The sequence below is a fragment of the Gossypium raimondii genome, chromosome 5 (assembly GCF_025698545.1).
Source record: "Gossypium raimondii isolate GPD5lz chromosome 5, ASM2569854v1, whole genome shotgun sequence".
Classification (NCBI taxonomy): Eukaryota; Viridiplantae; Streptophyta; class Magnoliopsida; order Malvales; family Malvaceae; genus Gossypium; species Gossypium raimondii.
The window spans coordinates 30,025,021-30,041,972 of record NC_068569.1 but is presented as its reverse complement, the minus strand read 5'-3'; the positions used below and the strand labels follow the sequence as shown (position 1 = coordinate 30,041,972).

Genomic DNA, 16,952 nt, shown 5'->3' with positions numbered 1-16,952 from the left:
TGGTTGATAAAATAAATAATTAAATATCGAAGGCTTCAATTGTAAAGGTTAAAGCTTGATTTGCATCATCATACATACATATAGATTAATAAATTATATTTGTAAATGCTAAATCTCGATCTTCAAATTTAGTGAAAATTATATCAACAACATAAATACTCAAGGACTAAAATGAATGAATACAAATGTTTGAGGGTTCAATTGATTCGAATAAAAAGATAATGTCGTGATTGATTAGTTAACTTTAGTTCGAGGTTCTTTTCTTATAATTAAACCAAATAATATTGACAAGTAGATATGAAACATCTTTAAGGGAACAGCAGTTTGTATATCAAAGACATTTTAGATACAAAGCTCAATTGTACATTTAAGAACAAATTTTTGGACAGAAAAAAAAGAGTAAATGAGAGGCCAAAAGGGTTTCAAGCAAAAACAAAAGATGGGGAAAACTGTTACATTAAACCAGGTAAGATCGGGCATCGGACCGGCCATCCAGACTCACAAATTTCCACATCCAGGGATAGATTGGCAAGGGACTCCGGGCCCGAGAATTGTAAATCTCAAACATATAAAAACCTGTTACTTCTTAATCTCAATCATCAGCTGCCAAGAGATTCAATTCTTCTCATTGGAGTAAATGGTTACTTTCCCTTACCTGAAACTATTCCCGTCTCATTCTCGGAGTGGAAGAACCGGTACGAGATCCTTGAACCGTCTGAGTTCCTGGATCATACTTTTGAGAAGCAAGATAGCTGAGGGCAGTGACTACATCGGCTATCAGTGGTCGCATATTCGGCTGTTCTTGAACACACATTGCAGCCACAGCTAGAGCTTGGTACAAACCTCTTACCGGATATTGTCCCTGAAGTAATGGGTCGGCCATTTGCGCAAATTTCCTTCTATCCTTAAACAAAGGACGAGCCTGTTAAACAAAAATGAATGAACCTGTTAAATAAAAACAAACAATTATGCAATTAGAGAATATATGGGGGAAAAAAACTGAAAAGATTTGCAAAAATTATTATGCTTCTTTCTAGTTTTACTTTCTTCATCAGAAGGATTCTGCCTCAGTGACCAAATAATTCTCTTCTACGATGCTCTGGCTCTTGATTTTCTTGATGTCTCAGTATCCAACACTCATGTCTGATGCATATTCGGGCTATGGGGAAACAACCGTCCAAATACATGAAAAACTTACAAAAAAAATTGAATATAACTGTATCCAATACTCATATCCTAGCCCAAGTAATGTAGACTCTCAGACATTTCAGATTTCAGAACAATAATGCAAAAATATAAGCCACAGAAACAAAATGTGTCTTTGAATTCTCATCAATACGGTAAAAGAGAGAAGCCAAAGCAATCTTACCCAGGCAACTAGATTTTGCTCACCACCAGCTCTCGAATTGTCGATAGCTTTTCTTCCAGTAATGATTTCAAGCAAAACAACACCAAAACTATAAACGTCCGATTTCAATGTAAGCTGACCAGTCATTGCATATTCTGGTGCGCAATATCCATACGTGCCCATCACTCTCGTGGATACATGAGTCTTATCCCCAACAGGACCCAGTTTGGCCAAGCCAAAATCCGATAGCTTCGGATGATAGCCCTCACCAAGCAATATATTTGAGCATTTTAAATCACGATATATAACAGGCGGACTAGCTTTGTCGTGCAAATACTCCAAACCTTTTGCAGCACCTGCAGCTATTTTCATTCTTGTATTCCAATCTAGTTGCCTTTTATCTGGAGGTAATTCTAGAATATAAAAGCACACGAGAAAAATTAGATGAGGTATATAAAACAATTGCAAGAACGGACTAAAAAATAGGCACCAACCGAACAAACAGAAATTCAGAACAGGAAAAATTAGTATTAACCATGACAACTGAAGTATGACATTCAATGTTGTGTAAGAAACCAAGATACAGAACACGAGTTTAGAATTTGATAATTGCAATACATACATACCATGTAGATGATCTTCCAAAGATCCTAACGGCATGTACTCGTACACCAAAAGCCTTTGATCTCCATCAGCACAATATCCAATTAAGTTGACAAGGTTAGGATGGTGAAGCAGGCTCAACATCAATACTTCGACAAGGAATTCCCGGTTCCCTTGCAGTCCATTACGATCAAGTTGCTTGATTGCCACAACCTATGCAATACAGGTGACAAACTTATGGTCGACTAAAAGTTATGTATGGTTAAGGGACATATATTTCCTAAACTAAAAATATTCATGAAGAATGAAATTTCACAAGCCAACCTAATCATATTTTTAGCAGAACAAAACAATGAAATTTATGACTTCTATGATCCTATTATCGACTAAAGGTGTATGAGATCATTTGAGAGGAGTACCATGTCATTTTGATCTCACGTATTTGTATTTCCTACAAAATTTACAATCTTATTAATACACATACTTGATTAGTGCTCTCCAATCGCCCTTTATACACTCGGCCAAAACCTCCTTCACCCAGAAGGTAATCTGCCCGGAAATTCTTCGTTGCAGCTGCCAATTCACGGAAAGTAAATGTGTGTGCTGCAATGTGATCCGACCCTCCATCCTTGTTAGCCTCCTTCTTAGCATCCGGCACAGAATTCACCTTCAGCTTTTCTACAATGACGTGAAAAACAAACTTAGTATAATACTTCCAGAAATTGATCTGGAAACACACACAACTATGATACTATCACAGCAACAGAAGCCAAAGACGGGTTTTATCATCAATCTCATAAAAACAATCAATAGACTGAAAACCACGCAAACAAGATTCAAGTTCCATACCCTTTTATCAGAAAAAAAATTGTTACTTCCATTCTTCATTTTTCTTTAAATATCCATATCCGATGCATATCCAAACATAGGTAAAGACTGAACATGCTCGAATTCGACACTCACATTCAAATCCAAGTAACATGGATAGAGAATAAAGAGAATATGTTTCATTTCAAGTATTCTTTTTCTCCACACAAATAATAATATGCTTGAAATAGCAATAATTCTTTAGGCTTTCAAAGAAAATCTAATCTATACACTATAATCACATCAAGAACAAAAAAATATAACATAGTTTAAACTCTAGAAGTTCAATGATGATTACAATTTAACCCCAAATTCCTCCATAAGAATTAACTTAGCATCAAATTAGTTAAATTGCACAGTCAAGCTAACAACTGAGATTCCAAATCAGTACATACATACATATATATAACATGAATCCCAGAATCAATAAAATTTAGAATTACAAAATCCCATCAAATTCTCACCTTTATAGTTTCAAAACAAACCCAAGGTGGTATTTCAAACAAATAATCAAACAAAAATAAAAAGAAAATTACCAACCTTTAAAAAAAATCCTACATCAGATCAAACTAAAGCATTGAAAACCCAGCAAACTAGAAATTCAAACAACTAAATAGATGGGTCTTACACTAAACAATTTGCAGCTAAGATAAATGGGAATTCACTTTAAAAAGGAAAAAAAAAGCACAAATCTTAAGTGAGGGGCATAAAAAGAAGAATAAAAATTTGAAGTGGTATTCAAAATCATAAGAATATAAAAGCAATAAGAACCTGAAGTAGATGGGATCTGATCATCAGATGAATTGATGGTGGTTGTATTATTATGATTGGGCAGCTTTTTCTTTCCTTTTTTGTTTGGTTTTCCACCACAAGGGAACCAACCCATATGAAATACACCTTTTTTTTGAACTTTCTTTCTCCACTTTCTTACCTCAGTTTCCAACGGCTAAGACAACTAGAGATAGAGATAAACACAGACATAAAGAGAGAGAGAGAGAGAAAAGGAAAATCAGACCCAAACACACACTTTAGGGAAGAAAGTGTGAGAGAGGTTAAAATTCACAAGAAGTTTTTTTTTTTTTTTTTTTTTCTTTTTCTCTAAATTCTCTCTTTTTGCAATTGTGCCCTTTGGGTTTTAGAAAATTGTTACTCATGCCATAACATTTTTCATTCTTTTACCAATTCTTGAAAATATTCATTGATTTAGATGGTGAAAATGCATAAAATAACATGTGATTGGATATACCTAAAATGATAAATTTGTAATAATACACTTACATTTTGCTTTTCCTTTCTTTTATCATTACATATTTTTACCCTCTTTTTTCTTTAAATAGGGCTTGCTTTTTTGTTTTTTAAAATATATTTTTAACAATTTAATAATTCAATTTGTTATGATCTAACCCAAATTAAAATAATAATATTTTTAATTTTAAAAGTATAAACATCTTAATATGTTTTTTAAGGTACAAAATATATGATTATAGCACATAAGCAAAACTACAATTATCATCCATAGATTTATATTACTACAATCAGAATCAAATTATTGCAATGTAGAAATAGGAGGATTGATGATCCAAATATATCTTAATTTATACCCAAAAAAAAAATCTAGAAAGAATACATACATTGTGGAGCTTAATCTAATGTATTGTTTGATAAATTATAAAAAATAATAATTAAATTTTGATATTTTCAGTTGCTTTAATTTCTTTTATATATGTTTGATGATCCAATGTAATAACAACCGATAAAATTTTTCTATAAAAATGTAAAAATGATAAATAGATAAGAGCTATTTATTACTTAATGTAAAATATTTACAATTAAATTAAATTGATTTTATTTATTTTAATATTATATTATTCTATAAAACTTTACATTTAAAATTTCATCAGGATGAAGTAAAAGTTTATAAATTAAGGATAATTTGAAAAAAATAAATTTTTATAATTTATATTTATCAAACAATTTAATTATATTTCACAATTAATTTTAAATAATGTATCGAACACATTTTTACTTTAATTTTTCTATATTTACTTTTAATATTTATTTTTGAGTTTAATAAACCACACCTAAAATACAATTTAAACTAAAATTTCAATACTTAATTTTTAACTCAATCTAAACACTAAGACTTGAGTCATCAAACTTTACTAACACTATAAAAATTAATCGACTTATTTTAATATATTTAAAATGAGGTCCAACAATTTTAAAATCTAAATGTATAATATTAAGGGTAAAATATAAAATAATCACTTTTATTTGCTTTAGTTACATTTTAGTCATTTATGTTTGAAATGTTATATTTTAGTCATTATTTTGTTACAAAATAATCACTCTACCGTTACCTCCCTAACAGCAGTCTTATGTGGCAATCCAAATGGATTTTAAATGCCAACTTGGGTGTCCTACATGGTAGTCCAAATTAAATTTATTTAATTTAAAACTTATTTTCATCCCAGCAACTGGACATCCGAGTTGGCATTTAAAACCCATTTGGACTTTCATGTAGGACTATCGTTAGAGAGGTAACGGAGTTTAAGAGTACAATAATCACTTCATAACAAAATGATAACGTAAGCGACTAACACATAATATTTCAAACATAAATGATTAAAATATAATCTGAGACAAACAAAAGTACCCTAATATTAATTTTTTGTGTTGGATATTAACTAAACGTAGCTTTGGACGGTGAAATCCATGTTTGGAAAGTGCAATCTTTGTCGACCCACATTTTATCTATGAGTATTTTAATTCAGTAATTTTCAATGATATGTAAGTCGCCTAGATTTAGTGAGAGAGAATTTAGGGCAAATCTTTTTCATACTGGATTTTTGCAGAATATTCAATTATAAGACGACACCATATTTATATTAATTACTCAAAAATATTGTTCCTGATTCATTCATTGATTAATATTCAATGAAAGAGCATTCACTTTTTTGATAAATATTTAAAAGATTATATACACAAATGCAGTTCTTATATCAACTCCAAGCGAAACATCCAAGACAAGTGGAATATAGTGATTCCATCATCACCTTTTGTCATCAAAAACTGCACCTCTTCCATTTACAACTAAAATCCTCTATCATCATCAATAAAATCTTGGTTGAAGACTATCAAGCTTCATAGTAGAGCTAGTTTAGATGCAAGTCCTTTTACTTTTGTGATGTTCCCATAAAAAATATCCACCTTAATTTATACATACAATGAAGAATAACAAAGTATATCATATTAGAAATATGAGTGAGAATTTAATCCAATCAAGTTGAATTAAGTCAAAAAATTTTGAGTTCGTCGAGTTGACAAATCCTATTTTAGCAATCGAACTCAATTTGAATTTTTTTCGAATAGAGTCAAATTGGGTCAAAAATTTCCGAGTCAAGTTAACAAATCATATTATTTATACTCAATTTTGCATTTACATGGATTGATTATTTATCAAAGCGACATAATTTTGTCTTTTCTTATTCGAATTTTCGGATAACTCAAATTGTGTAATTCATATTCGAGTTTACCAAAATAATTAACTACCAATTTAAGCAGTTACCATTCAGAGATCAGTTCAAACCAAATGCAAGATTTTAAGCAGAAGCAAAACTCACTAAGAATATACAAAAGAACCCGAGTTGTTCCCACTCTTAACTCTATGTTGCTCGATCTCTTCAATCTTGAGCTATACTAACATAAAGTAGTGACTCCAGTCACATCATTCGGATAAAGGTATGAGAACACGATCCCCCATATATATAATTCCCTTATATTGCCTAAATCTCACACCATTCCTTTTAAGTTCTTCATATTCAGATGCTACATTAATGTCAGGGCATCTATGTTAACCTCATTCTTCATTTTTCTTTCAAGTACTAACATATACTTACAAGCATTAACAATGAGAGCTCGAACTAAACATACCTATTACACACTAGAAGATTACGAAAAATATCAAAAGAATCACTTAAAAAATCAACTTGCAATGTGATTCTAATATCAGCAATTCAAATTCCAGTATTACATGATTCTACAAGATTAAAACAACATATGAGCACAATGCACATAATGCTGTGTTTAAATACAACAAAAAAAAAGTTGGGGGGGGGGGGAGGGTTCTTAAATTACACTTACAGCGAGCAATCTTCAAAAAAGAAGCCATTAATTTCCACCACTTTCCTCTTCAAGCTTCTTCACATAAGCCTTCAAAACCATAACAACATCTCTTGCGGGAGCTTGAAGTGTGGAAACAAGTCCAATAGCTGGACTCTGTAAACTTCCCAAAAGCTTAGCATAAACCTCAGCTCTCGTAGGCATGTTTTCCAACTGCTTAAAATCTCCAGGCCCGTAGAATTTGCCTTCGAAAACTGCCCCCGTGAAGTCATTCTCAAGTTTCTTTTCCCTCTGGAAAGTCCTGTAAGGCTTAATGGCATCCGGGATTTCTTCGGTGTGAACGAAAAGCCAAGCGTTCATCCCTTTCATGCAAGGTTTCAAGGCCTCCCATTTAGTCCCTTCGATGGCTTTCAGGACGAGAGTGTTCTTAGCAACGAGCAGTTTCGACGTTTCGGGAAGCGATCGGCGCAAGTCCTGGAATTGCTGGACGGTGAAGCCCTTGTATTCGACGGCTGCCAAGAGGTAACAGTTCTCCAACTGGGTTTTGACAGTTTCGACGGTTTCTTCCTTCTTGGTTCGGGAAATGGCGGCTCTGATGGAAGGGAATGGGGATGGTCTGAAAGAAGGGAGGTTGGGTTTGGAAGGTCGGAGGAATGGGGCGGTGGGTTTTAGAGTTAGGGTTTGGGAAAGCGGGGGTTTGGAGGAAGGGAAGGAAAGGAGAGCTATTTCCATGGCGGAAATAAGAGAAGAAGATTGAGAGGAGGAGAGGGAAAAGTGAGAGTTTTTGGGGTTGAAAGGGGCTTATCTAGTTGTTTTTGAAGAACTCAGAACTGAAAAGAAAAGAATTGTTCTTGGATAAGGGGGTTGAAGGGTAAAATTACGACCAACCCCTTATCATTTTTGCTTTCATTTTTAGGTAAATAAAGAGCTCCAATTTCCACTCCGATCAATTACATTTTATGATTAATCACACTTCTCACAATTTTAATCTGTTTGTAAATTTTAAAAATTTCTGCTCCTTATAAATTGTGAAGGATTTGTGAGTTGTTGCAATTATTGTGTAAAAAAATAAATATAATCAAAATTTATAATAAAATTGTTAAATTTTTTATATAAAATACAAACTTTTAACCGATGAGTTCAGCCTAATCCTTAGCTCTAGTTCTAAGTTTCATACATTATTGTTCAAGTTCTAAAATTTTACAAAAAAATATATACAAATAACATTAAAATGGATAAACATTTTCTTTCATAAATGAAATTTGTTTTGTTAATACTAGAATTACCCACCACATATTAATCTTATTTAAACATCCATGTCATCTAGAATTATCAGATCCCAAAAAGTGGGGAAGCCAGATTCAATAGAAAAGTAGAGCACACTGGTGGAATCCATTATTTGACATTCAAAAGAACCTCTTAGATTTTCCATTTATGTAAAAAAAAATGTGAATATGAATACCATTTCCAAAATAATCTATATATTTGACATGTTTGATGTCAACTCCTTGATAGATATTTGTATGAACCAATTGAGTTAAGCTCCAAGTTCAATGCACTCTCTTTTAAGAATGTAGTCCACAGCCTCCTCGACCGAATCCACAACCTGCACAACCAACGGCGAAATCTGATCAGGTAAAGCAAAGAAGTACGGCAGATCTTTTTGGGACAATTTGCACAATCTGGTAGAATCATAGTTGAATTCTCAAGTATTGAGATTAGATTTAATCAACTTGCCAGATCTGCTGGGAATTCAGCATGATTATCTTTTCCTTGGAAAACTCCCGTCCTTGTCAAAATAGAAAACCAAGGATGCCCTGCCTGGAAACCGAATGATGTAAAGATGTTCTAAACTTTGTATAACTGGGTGCACAGGATCTATGAACACGATTGAGGAAAACGTCAAGGAGTATGTAGACAAACCTGTTGTGCACCGTTGACATCAACCGAAGGATTATCACCAATCATGTAAAGCATTTCAAAAGGATGTGATCCAGGGACTCTATTATTCTTGGAATGATCTTGACAAGAAGATGACCGAAGTTGGCTCAATATTACTTCAGCATTCTTGAAGACAAATGGATTTGGTTTCCCATATGTTACATACTCCAGCCTTTTCGGGTTGATTCTGCAAGAACAGATGTACCATTATAGTAAAATAAGACAACTGTCCTAAAGACGTAACTACATAGAATTCTACAAGTCTTAAGCCAGATGATTCTTTTAAGTATCCTGCAGGACAGATTAAGCTTCAGATAAGAAACTCTACTAACTATGTTACCATGTTACTCGGACTTAGTTGTCAGAGTAGGATATAGGTTCATGTCCAACGAATGTATACCCTTTTTTTTTTTTTTTTCAAGATTGCCATGTCTTTGGAGGATTATATCTCCTTTGTTTAGATTTTAGAAGGATTAGTTTTTCAACAGATGAAAAATGATAATAAACGAGCTCTTAGTTTGTTAAAATGAAAAGGAGTTATGGCATCGATTGCTATCTCATGCTGTGGGTAGTAAATGAATAAAGGACATTCAAAGAAAAATTAAACTCTCAAGAGTATAATGAAGAAACATTTCCATTTTCATTTTTCAATAAAAGCATTTTAATATTTTAATTATATGCAACTTGGAAAGGTAGCTTAATCTGAATTCTCCATTTGATGAGAACTATCAAATGCAATGAGACACTAACCTTACCTGTTGAAGACGCTCTCCAGTGCAATTCTAAAAGCACCCATTCCAAGACGCTTAGACGGAAAGGCAGCCTGAATTGCATAATTAGCAGATCAGGTTATTAGCAAGTTTAGCTCCAAATTCACGTAAGGGAAAGCAAGAAGCATTAGAAGGATCAAACCCTATTTCCACAACTCAAAATGGAAGCTTGCTTATGGTCAAGTCCACAGAAGTGGAGTTTCTAGTAACTACAGCAAAATAGTCAACATTATATTTATCAAGATGCCTGATGCCAAGAACACAACATAGCCAGATGATTTCCAACCAATGAAGTTCCAAATTGCTAGCTAAGCCTATAACTATGCTTCTAAATGTAATCTAGTGAACTGAGTCTCAAACTCTCAGGTAACAGATATATATAGGCAAAAAGAAGAAAAAAGGGTCCTGATAAGAGCTCCCTGAATTCAAGATTGCTATGTTACTTGGACTTGCATGCAAGTGTCAGACACGAATGCATCCGAGATAGGTCAGTCCAATTTTTTTCAAGATTTCTAAGTATTTGGAAAGTCCTTGGAGGATCATATCCCATACCCATCGGACATGCAGTGGACAAAGATGTTGGACATAGGTACTTCAAGAAAAATGGAGAGCCAGAGCAACATAGCAGGACTGCTCTTTTTATCTGCATAATGTAGTTCAGTGCAGAGTCCCCATGAAATGTATGCAATGAATTCCATGAAACTCCATTAGGCATAAATAAGCACATTAACGGACCTGATATTCAAGATCATCAGCGGCAAAATATAACGGCGGTTGGTTATTATTTGCACGTCCAGGAAGGCCTCCAGATCTTAAAACATCACATAGCACCTGACGCAATTCATTAATCAATTTTTGAGATGTGGTATGGCAAGATCATTTCTATTAAGATCATTCAGAGATTTTTCAATGAGATTCAAACACATATAGAATTACGATTTAATTCAAAAGTAGAATACAAACCTGAATGTCCCTGCCCCAGTCTACAGGATCACTGACAACAAATGCTGCCTTAATCCTCTCTGAGAGAACATTATATCTTGGCACTGCCGGTTCCTTCCTATCTGACTGTGGCATAGTTGTCCATCTCTTATATTGAGATACAGGATCAATGCTCTCAAAGTAAGAAGCAAACTCTTCCAATGACAGAACTTTTCTAGCACCAATTCAGATATATAGCATTCCAAATAATATAAGATATATGAGACAAAAAAGATCAGTAGGACTGTTCCAGACTTAAAAATTTGAATTTGATCCCTTACTTGAAACCATACTCAGACATCACCAAAGCGGGGTCACCTTTTCCGGTGGCAATAATAAGCTCGTTCTCAAATCTGACTTAGAGATGAAGACGTAATCAAATATCAGCTAACAAAATCATGATAACATCTAGAGTTGATAACGGCTGCAGAAAGAACGGAGTAATGCATAGGATAGTTTGTTAACAATGTCAATATTCAAGAGAAAAGAAATTTGAAAGCCAAAGAAAAGAATTCCACATCCTAGACATAGAAATTAAACAAATCAATTCCTTTCAATCAGACAGATCATGCTAAAGAAATATTTCATAAAACAGGATGATGTTGGATTCACCCACTTAAATCAACAACAACCTATAGTGTCTGGTACAAATATGAAATCTTTACAATGGAAACTTAGCTCTACTTTACCGCCAGTCATTATCATAGAAGAGAAACAAAGTCATTCTCATTGAAGCTACCAGCAAAAGGTAAGCACTGATGCAACCAGAACCAGCACAAATGTTCAGTTTTTTTAACCAATCAAACTCCAAAGTGAACTTGCATAAATCCAAATTCGCACCTCATGAAACAAAGATCTCATTTATTGACTACCAAGTTACAGCATCTGGTTAATCCATTCAAATACCTCTCCTTAAAATCTTTGGCGAGTAGCAATCATCCAAAGCAAAATCTAAAAGAGATGGTGACCCAAGTAAAAAGCTGGTATGCTAGAGTAAAATATGCTGCAAGGCTTGATAATATTTTAAAATCAGAGATGTTAAAATCGAAACACAGTGAAGACCTGTATCCACTCACTTCTTTAATAAGTTTCTAAAAGATGAGTGACCTTGTACAACCTGCACCACAAGAAAATGACAATTTATCTATCAACTACATGAACATCAAAGATGAAAAACTCTGCATTCATATGGAAATGCTAGGCCATTACCTGAGAAGCCATAATATTTACTCCCAAAAGTTCACTTAACTCTTTGGCTCTCTTAGTTTCTGGGATGCCACCTCCTATTCAAATAAAACGACCATCTTACTTTACCAATGACATACAATAACACTCCCCATACTACTCTCACACAAAATGTTTTGTAGGTTAATTTTGGCTTCAGCAGTTGGATTCCAAACAATACCAACTAAGTTCATACTTTCCGACACCAATTTCTACCGTAATTATATTGAAGTTACACATAATCACTTCAAATAAAAGCTAAAAAAAAAAAAATACTGCTATCAATGGAAATAGTGACGTTCCCATCAATGAAACAAAGTAGGCTCACTTCAGAGTGACTCACCATTAGTCAAGAACAAGTACGGGACAATCAATTCACCTGTGGAAGTAATAAAAGAAAAAAAAAACACACTGAGTAACAATATCATTTTCAAAATGTCCTGGCATTTGAGTCCAACCAAACAAGATTCATGATATTGAAAAGTAAATCAATAGAGAATATATATATATATAACAGTACCAGAATCTCCATACAATCTTCTTAAAGCTTGTGGAGAACCTCCAACGGGAACACGGCCTCGAAGAATAACGCCATCGATATCAAATGCTATTCCAAAATTACACCTGAAAAAGAATAACAACCTCAAGTTTCATACATTTTCTAGGGAACCAAACAAGAATTTGAAGCAAATTTCAGATTCTTTAAGGGGGGGAAAAAGAAAAAAGGAAATTAAAATGACCGTTTTTTATGGTTTGAGCTAAGCTTAGAAGAGGAGTGAAAGGAGAAGGGAGCTTTATTTCTGAATTGAGAAACCCTGGAAATGGTTGATGCGTGAAATTTCATCTCTGATTTTCAGTCTTAGCTTTCCTCTTCCTCTGAAAATCACTCGTTTGTCATAGGGATTTCCTGGCCGCTTCTTTTTGAGGATTTAAGCGACACCGTTTATGTGTTTAAATTAACAGTAGGATGAATAAAATGACAAAAGTTCAAATTCTGTTTTGTTTTTCTCAGGGATAATATATAATTTGCCCATTCAACATCTCCATTTATATCTAGTTGGTTCTTAACTCTTTTTTTTTTATCTAGTTAATATTCTTTATGTACACTAACGCCCCAATCTGGTGATGCATGTGACAACCTTTCACACCGTCACATGGTATATATATATTTCAAATTTATGATTGTTACGTGATATAATGAGAATCTATCATGTAATATCGTGAGATTAGTTAACAATATCACATCAACACAACTAATGGTATTAGTGTAAGGGTATCATTTTGGTTGACGACATATAAGTTCAAAATTATTAGATCCTAAAAAGTTTAGGGACTAAATAAGTACAAATGGATAAGTTTAGGACCAAATTATATATTAACCCTCTTCTTAAAAACTATTCAAATAGGCACCCACCATTAGCTTATTTCTATATTTGCCCTTCTTTAGGTTTAAAATCTTATTTTAGTCTCTAACATGATTGAATTTTAATATTTTGGTCATAGTTAAATCAATAATTGAATATTCATGTGTCTTTTTTATTGGTATAATAATAAATTTAGCATCCAATATTTACAGATCAATTTGGTCTTAATTCTAAAGAATTCAACAAATTTAGCTCTCAATTTTATACATTTTATCAATTTAGTCATGATTCTTAAAATTAAAAAAACTTTTAAAAGATAAAAAATTTAAAAGTTTATTTTTATAAAAGTACATATAAAATTATAAATTATAAAACTTCAAAAATTATTTAAAATTTCTTATTTTTATAAAATTATAAATAAATGAATACTCATTTTCTCCTTTTCTAACATGAAATTAATTTCTTAAAATAATAAATTTATAAATAAAATAATTTTTAAAAACACCCATGAACCAGACTTAAATGATATTTGAATTTTTCTTTATTTTATAAATAATAATTTATTTATTATACATTTGGCCTTGTTCCTTAATCATTGCTAAACTTTCCGAGTGTTGAGCATTACTTTCGACCACAATCAATGGCATCAATAACCCTTTCTCCGAACTTCTCGATTTTCACATCCTTCATTGTTATATCATTGAATTAAGAATCGATTGGAGCTACTAACATGGCTTTCTACCTATTGGGTCTCCAATACCTCATTTTACCTATATATCTCCAATCATGCTCACCTTCAAGCACAACCCCAAACACAACAAACTTGATATTACAACAACTTAAAAGACATCAATCCTTACCCCTTTTTTTACCTCAAGATGTAGCTTTTGACCCAACCTAAATATAATGGCCATTATCGTTGAAAAAAGAAAGAAAAAAAGTTGAACCTGCTAAGTTTTCTTCACGATTTTTCCCTTAAAGTATTTTATTTATGAAATTATTACCTTAGTAGATAAATAAATATCATTTTAAAGAATGAGAAAATAGATATTATTTTACTTTTAAATATTGTTAAGCAATACACAACACTTATCATACGCTTTTATTCTATCATAAAATAATGAAAACTTATTTTGCAAAATAAATCCTATTTTTTGGGGAAAGTACATAGCTTTCGGTTAAACAAAAAATTTTCTTATTGAAAGTTAATAAAGTTTTTCACTCTTTGTGATTGGTTTGGTAAACTTAGATCACACTCAAGCAATTCGTAGTTTGAAAATGGTAGAGAAAGTCGTTTGGTAGAAAGTTGGGATCGATTTTAGTCTGCCTCCTACAAAGCACATGTATAATTTTGAGTAAATTTATTGCAATAAATAACACAACAGGGCCGATTTTAGAATATTTTAGAACTTCCATTGTATCTAAAATAATTGTTCTATAAATTGATTTTTCCAACAATTGGTATCAAAATTAAGTTGTACTATGTTATAGTATAAACTGATACTGAATTTTATTTATTTCTCTCATTATTTGATTAAATTGCAATAAGATATAACATAATTTAAAAATTTTATGCATGTTTTGGATTATGAATTTATTTTATTTATATAATAAAATAATTTTGCCAAAAGTTGTAATTCCTAAAAATTAGATTGGGTGTACTTTAGGTTTTGCATAAATTTTGTATTATGTAATTAGATCGTGAACTATCATCCTCACATATTTAAAAAAAAAATAGAAAAAAATCGTGTGAATCAAAAATGGACAAGGAATATATGGAACCTAAGTTTTTTTTATGAAACCCGGAGAAACAAGACAACCAACGATGTAACCAAAATTGAACAAGACAAGACAAACCTGAAAGAATTGACCAGAAATGGCAGATGATGGGGCCAATGGCTCCTGTGGCTAGCAACGGTGACAATGTTAGTGGTGGTGGCAAATGAAGTGGCCTACGGTAATCCCTTTACGGCCACATGTTCGTGTTTTCAGGTTTTGGGATCTTTTTAGCGCATTTGAGTATTTTTTTGGAAACCAAAAAGATATTTGACTTTCACCCAAAATACCCAAATAATGCTTTAGGAGAAATATTGTAATTTTATTATTTTATTGTTTCTTTAGGATGGAATCAGGGAAACATTTGACTGGTCAGAGTCAATTTATTTTCTGCAAATATTATAGATGCTATATATAAATGTGATGAGATTAAATTGAAAAAAGTATGTTCATACATATATGATATAAGCATGGCATATAAATTAGGGAAAGTGTAACACCCCTAACCCGTATCCTTCTCCAGAATAGGGTTATAGAGCATTACCGGAGTTTACAAATTAATTTTCAGACATTTCATTTCATCAAGCATTCATATTTATAACCAATCAAAATCAAAACATTTATGAGGTATCATTAACCAATTTAACTTATACAAGTCATTATAACCAGAATCAAATCATCCAAAATTACCAATAGAACCAATGGATAATGAGATATATCTCCAACAAGCTTCCAACCCAATCGAGCTTCCGATAATCATTTCAAAACATATAATAATTATACCTATTACCAATAATAATTCAATTCCAATAATAAAACATACATATATATAATATTCATTGCCAAATAGCATTCACTTCTATTAAAATTATACAAAATATAGTTCATACGAACTTACTAGGCTAAATTGCAGAAATAGCAAAATTCAGGGACATTTTGGAAAATTTCTATTTTTCTCAAATTTCCACCCAATCTTGATCTAAATTAACATTTCATTCAATTTACTAATTTAAATAATAAAACAATCCATTTCATGCAATTTGGTCACCTTTTGACATTTTTACAAATTTACCCTTAAAGTTTCACATTTGTTCAATTTAGTCCCTAAACTTAAAACAGGTAAATTGACCATTTTTAACGAAAACTCATGCTAGTTGAATAATCATATATTTTCCTCCTCCTCCTCTCCATTCCACATCCTTAATGTATATAATATGCTTATATGTAACATTACCTATAATTTCACAATTTATTTATATATTCATTCAAAGCTGTCCATTTGAGTAATAATCAATAAATTATTCATATCTTGAGCTACGGAGATCCAAATTAATATCTGCTAATTTTTCCCAAAACTAGACTCATATATCTTCTTACCATAAAATTTTTAGAATTTTTAGTTTAGTCAATAAGTACAGTTTATTCTTTAAAGTCATCCCTGTTCTGCTGTCTGACAGTTTCGACCCTTCTTCACTAAAAATTAATTATCTCATTGTACGGGATTTGGATGATGTTCCCATTTATTTCTATTAAAAATATACTCATTAAGGATTTTAATCATGTAAATTTTAACCCCTAATTATTTTTATGAATTTTTTTATTATTTTCCAAAGTAAGAACAGGGGAACCCGAATTCATTCTGATATTGTCTCACAAAATTCATTATATCTCATGATTTAAAATTTCATTACTTACACAGTTTCTTCTATGAGAAACTAGACTCAATAAGATTTAATTTCATATTTTTCTCATCCTCTAATTCGATTTCCATGATTTATGGTGATTTTTCAAAGTTAACCTACTGCTGCTGTCCAAAACTGTTTTAGTGCAAAATGTTGATTACTAAATTTATAACACCCTTATTCCCTTTCTCTATAGTATTTCCCATCAATTTCTCTTATTTTTCTTCACTAACATATCAAGAACATAGAACCTTATATAATAAAATCCTACATT

The 16,952-nt window shown here is 32.1% G+C and overlaps 3 protein-coding genes across 3 annotated transcripts; all 3 read right to left on the bottom strand.

The window, feature by feature from the left end:
* Window positions 1–307: 307 nt before the first annotated feature.
* On the bottom strand, window positions 308–3,862 carry LOC105771012 (probable serine/threonine-protein kinase PBL7). The gene is made up of 5 exons (XM_012592406.2): window positions 3,590–3,862; window positions 2,436–2,629; window positions 1,975–2,164; window positions 1,370–1,761; window positions 308–922 (listed from the first exon to the last, which is right to left on the bottom strand). Exons 1-5 carry the CDS (start codon window positions 3,702–3,704, stop codon window positions 662–664), a joined length of 1,152 nt encoding a protein of 383 aa, XP_012447860.1. The 5' UTR covers window positions 3,705–3,862; the 3' UTR covers window positions 308–661.
* A 2,932-nt stretch (window positions 3,863–6,794) lies between these two features.
* On the bottom strand, window positions 6,795–7,773 carry LOC105771014 (50S ribosomal protein L10, chloroplastic). The gene has a single exon (XM_012592409.2). The coding sequence runs from the start codon at window positions 7,670–7,672 to the stop codon at window positions 6,989–6,991; it is 684 nt and encodes a 227-aa protein (XP_012447863.1). The 5' UTR covers window positions 7,673–7,773; the 3' UTR covers window positions 6,795–6,988.
* Window positions 7,774–8,335: 562 nt separating this feature from the next.
* LOC105771010 (hypothetical protein) lies at window positions 8,336–12,807 on the bottom strand. Its single transcript, XM_012592401.2, has 12 exons — window positions 12,597–12,807; window positions 12,377–12,480; window positions 12,200–12,235; window positions 11,842–11,915; window positions 11,709–11,749; window positions 10,914–10,985; window positions 10,615–10,807; window positions 10,387–10,482; window positions 9,637–9,704; window positions 8,864–9,068; window positions 8,678–8,761; window positions 8,336–8,546 (listed from the first exon to the last, which is right to left on the bottom strand). Exons 1-12 carry the CDS (start codon window positions 12,698–12,700, stop codon window positions 8,478–8,480), a joined length of 1,146 nt encoding a protein of 381 aa, XP_012447855.1. The 5' UTR covers window positions 12,701–12,807; the 3' UTR covers window positions 8,336–8,477.
* Between the last annotated feature and the right edge of the window lie 4,145 nt (window positions 12,808–16,952).

Coding starts and splice junctions, on each gene's coding strand:
- LOC105771014 (XM_012592409.2), bottom strand. CDS start 7,672: ATGGAAATAGCTCTCCTTTCCTTCCCTTCCTCCAAACCCCCGCTTTCC.
- LOC105771010 (XM_012592401.2), bottom strand. CDS start 12,700: ATGAAATTTCACGCATCAACCATTTCCAGGGTTTCTCAATTCAGAAAT. Junction 11,916..12,199: donor GTACTTGTTCTTGACTAATG/GTGAGTCACTCT, acceptor TTATTTGAATAG/GAGGTGGCATCCCAGAAACT. Junction 10,483..10,614: donor ACTGGGGCAGGGACATTCAG/GTTTGTATTCTA, acceptor GAATTGCGTCAG/GTGCTATGTGATGTTTTAAG.
- LOC105771012 (XM_012592406.2), bottom strand. CDS start 3,704: ATGGGTTGGTTCCCTTGTGGTGGAAAACCAAACAAAAAAGGAAAGAAA. Junction 2,165..2,435: donor GATTGGAGAGCACTAATCAA/GTATGTGTATTA, acceptor TGTATTGCATAG/GTTGTGGCAATCAAGCAACT. Junction 1,762..1,974: donor TTTGGAAGATCATCTACATG/GTATGTATGTAT, acceptor TTTATATTCTAG/AATTACCTCCAGATAAAAGG.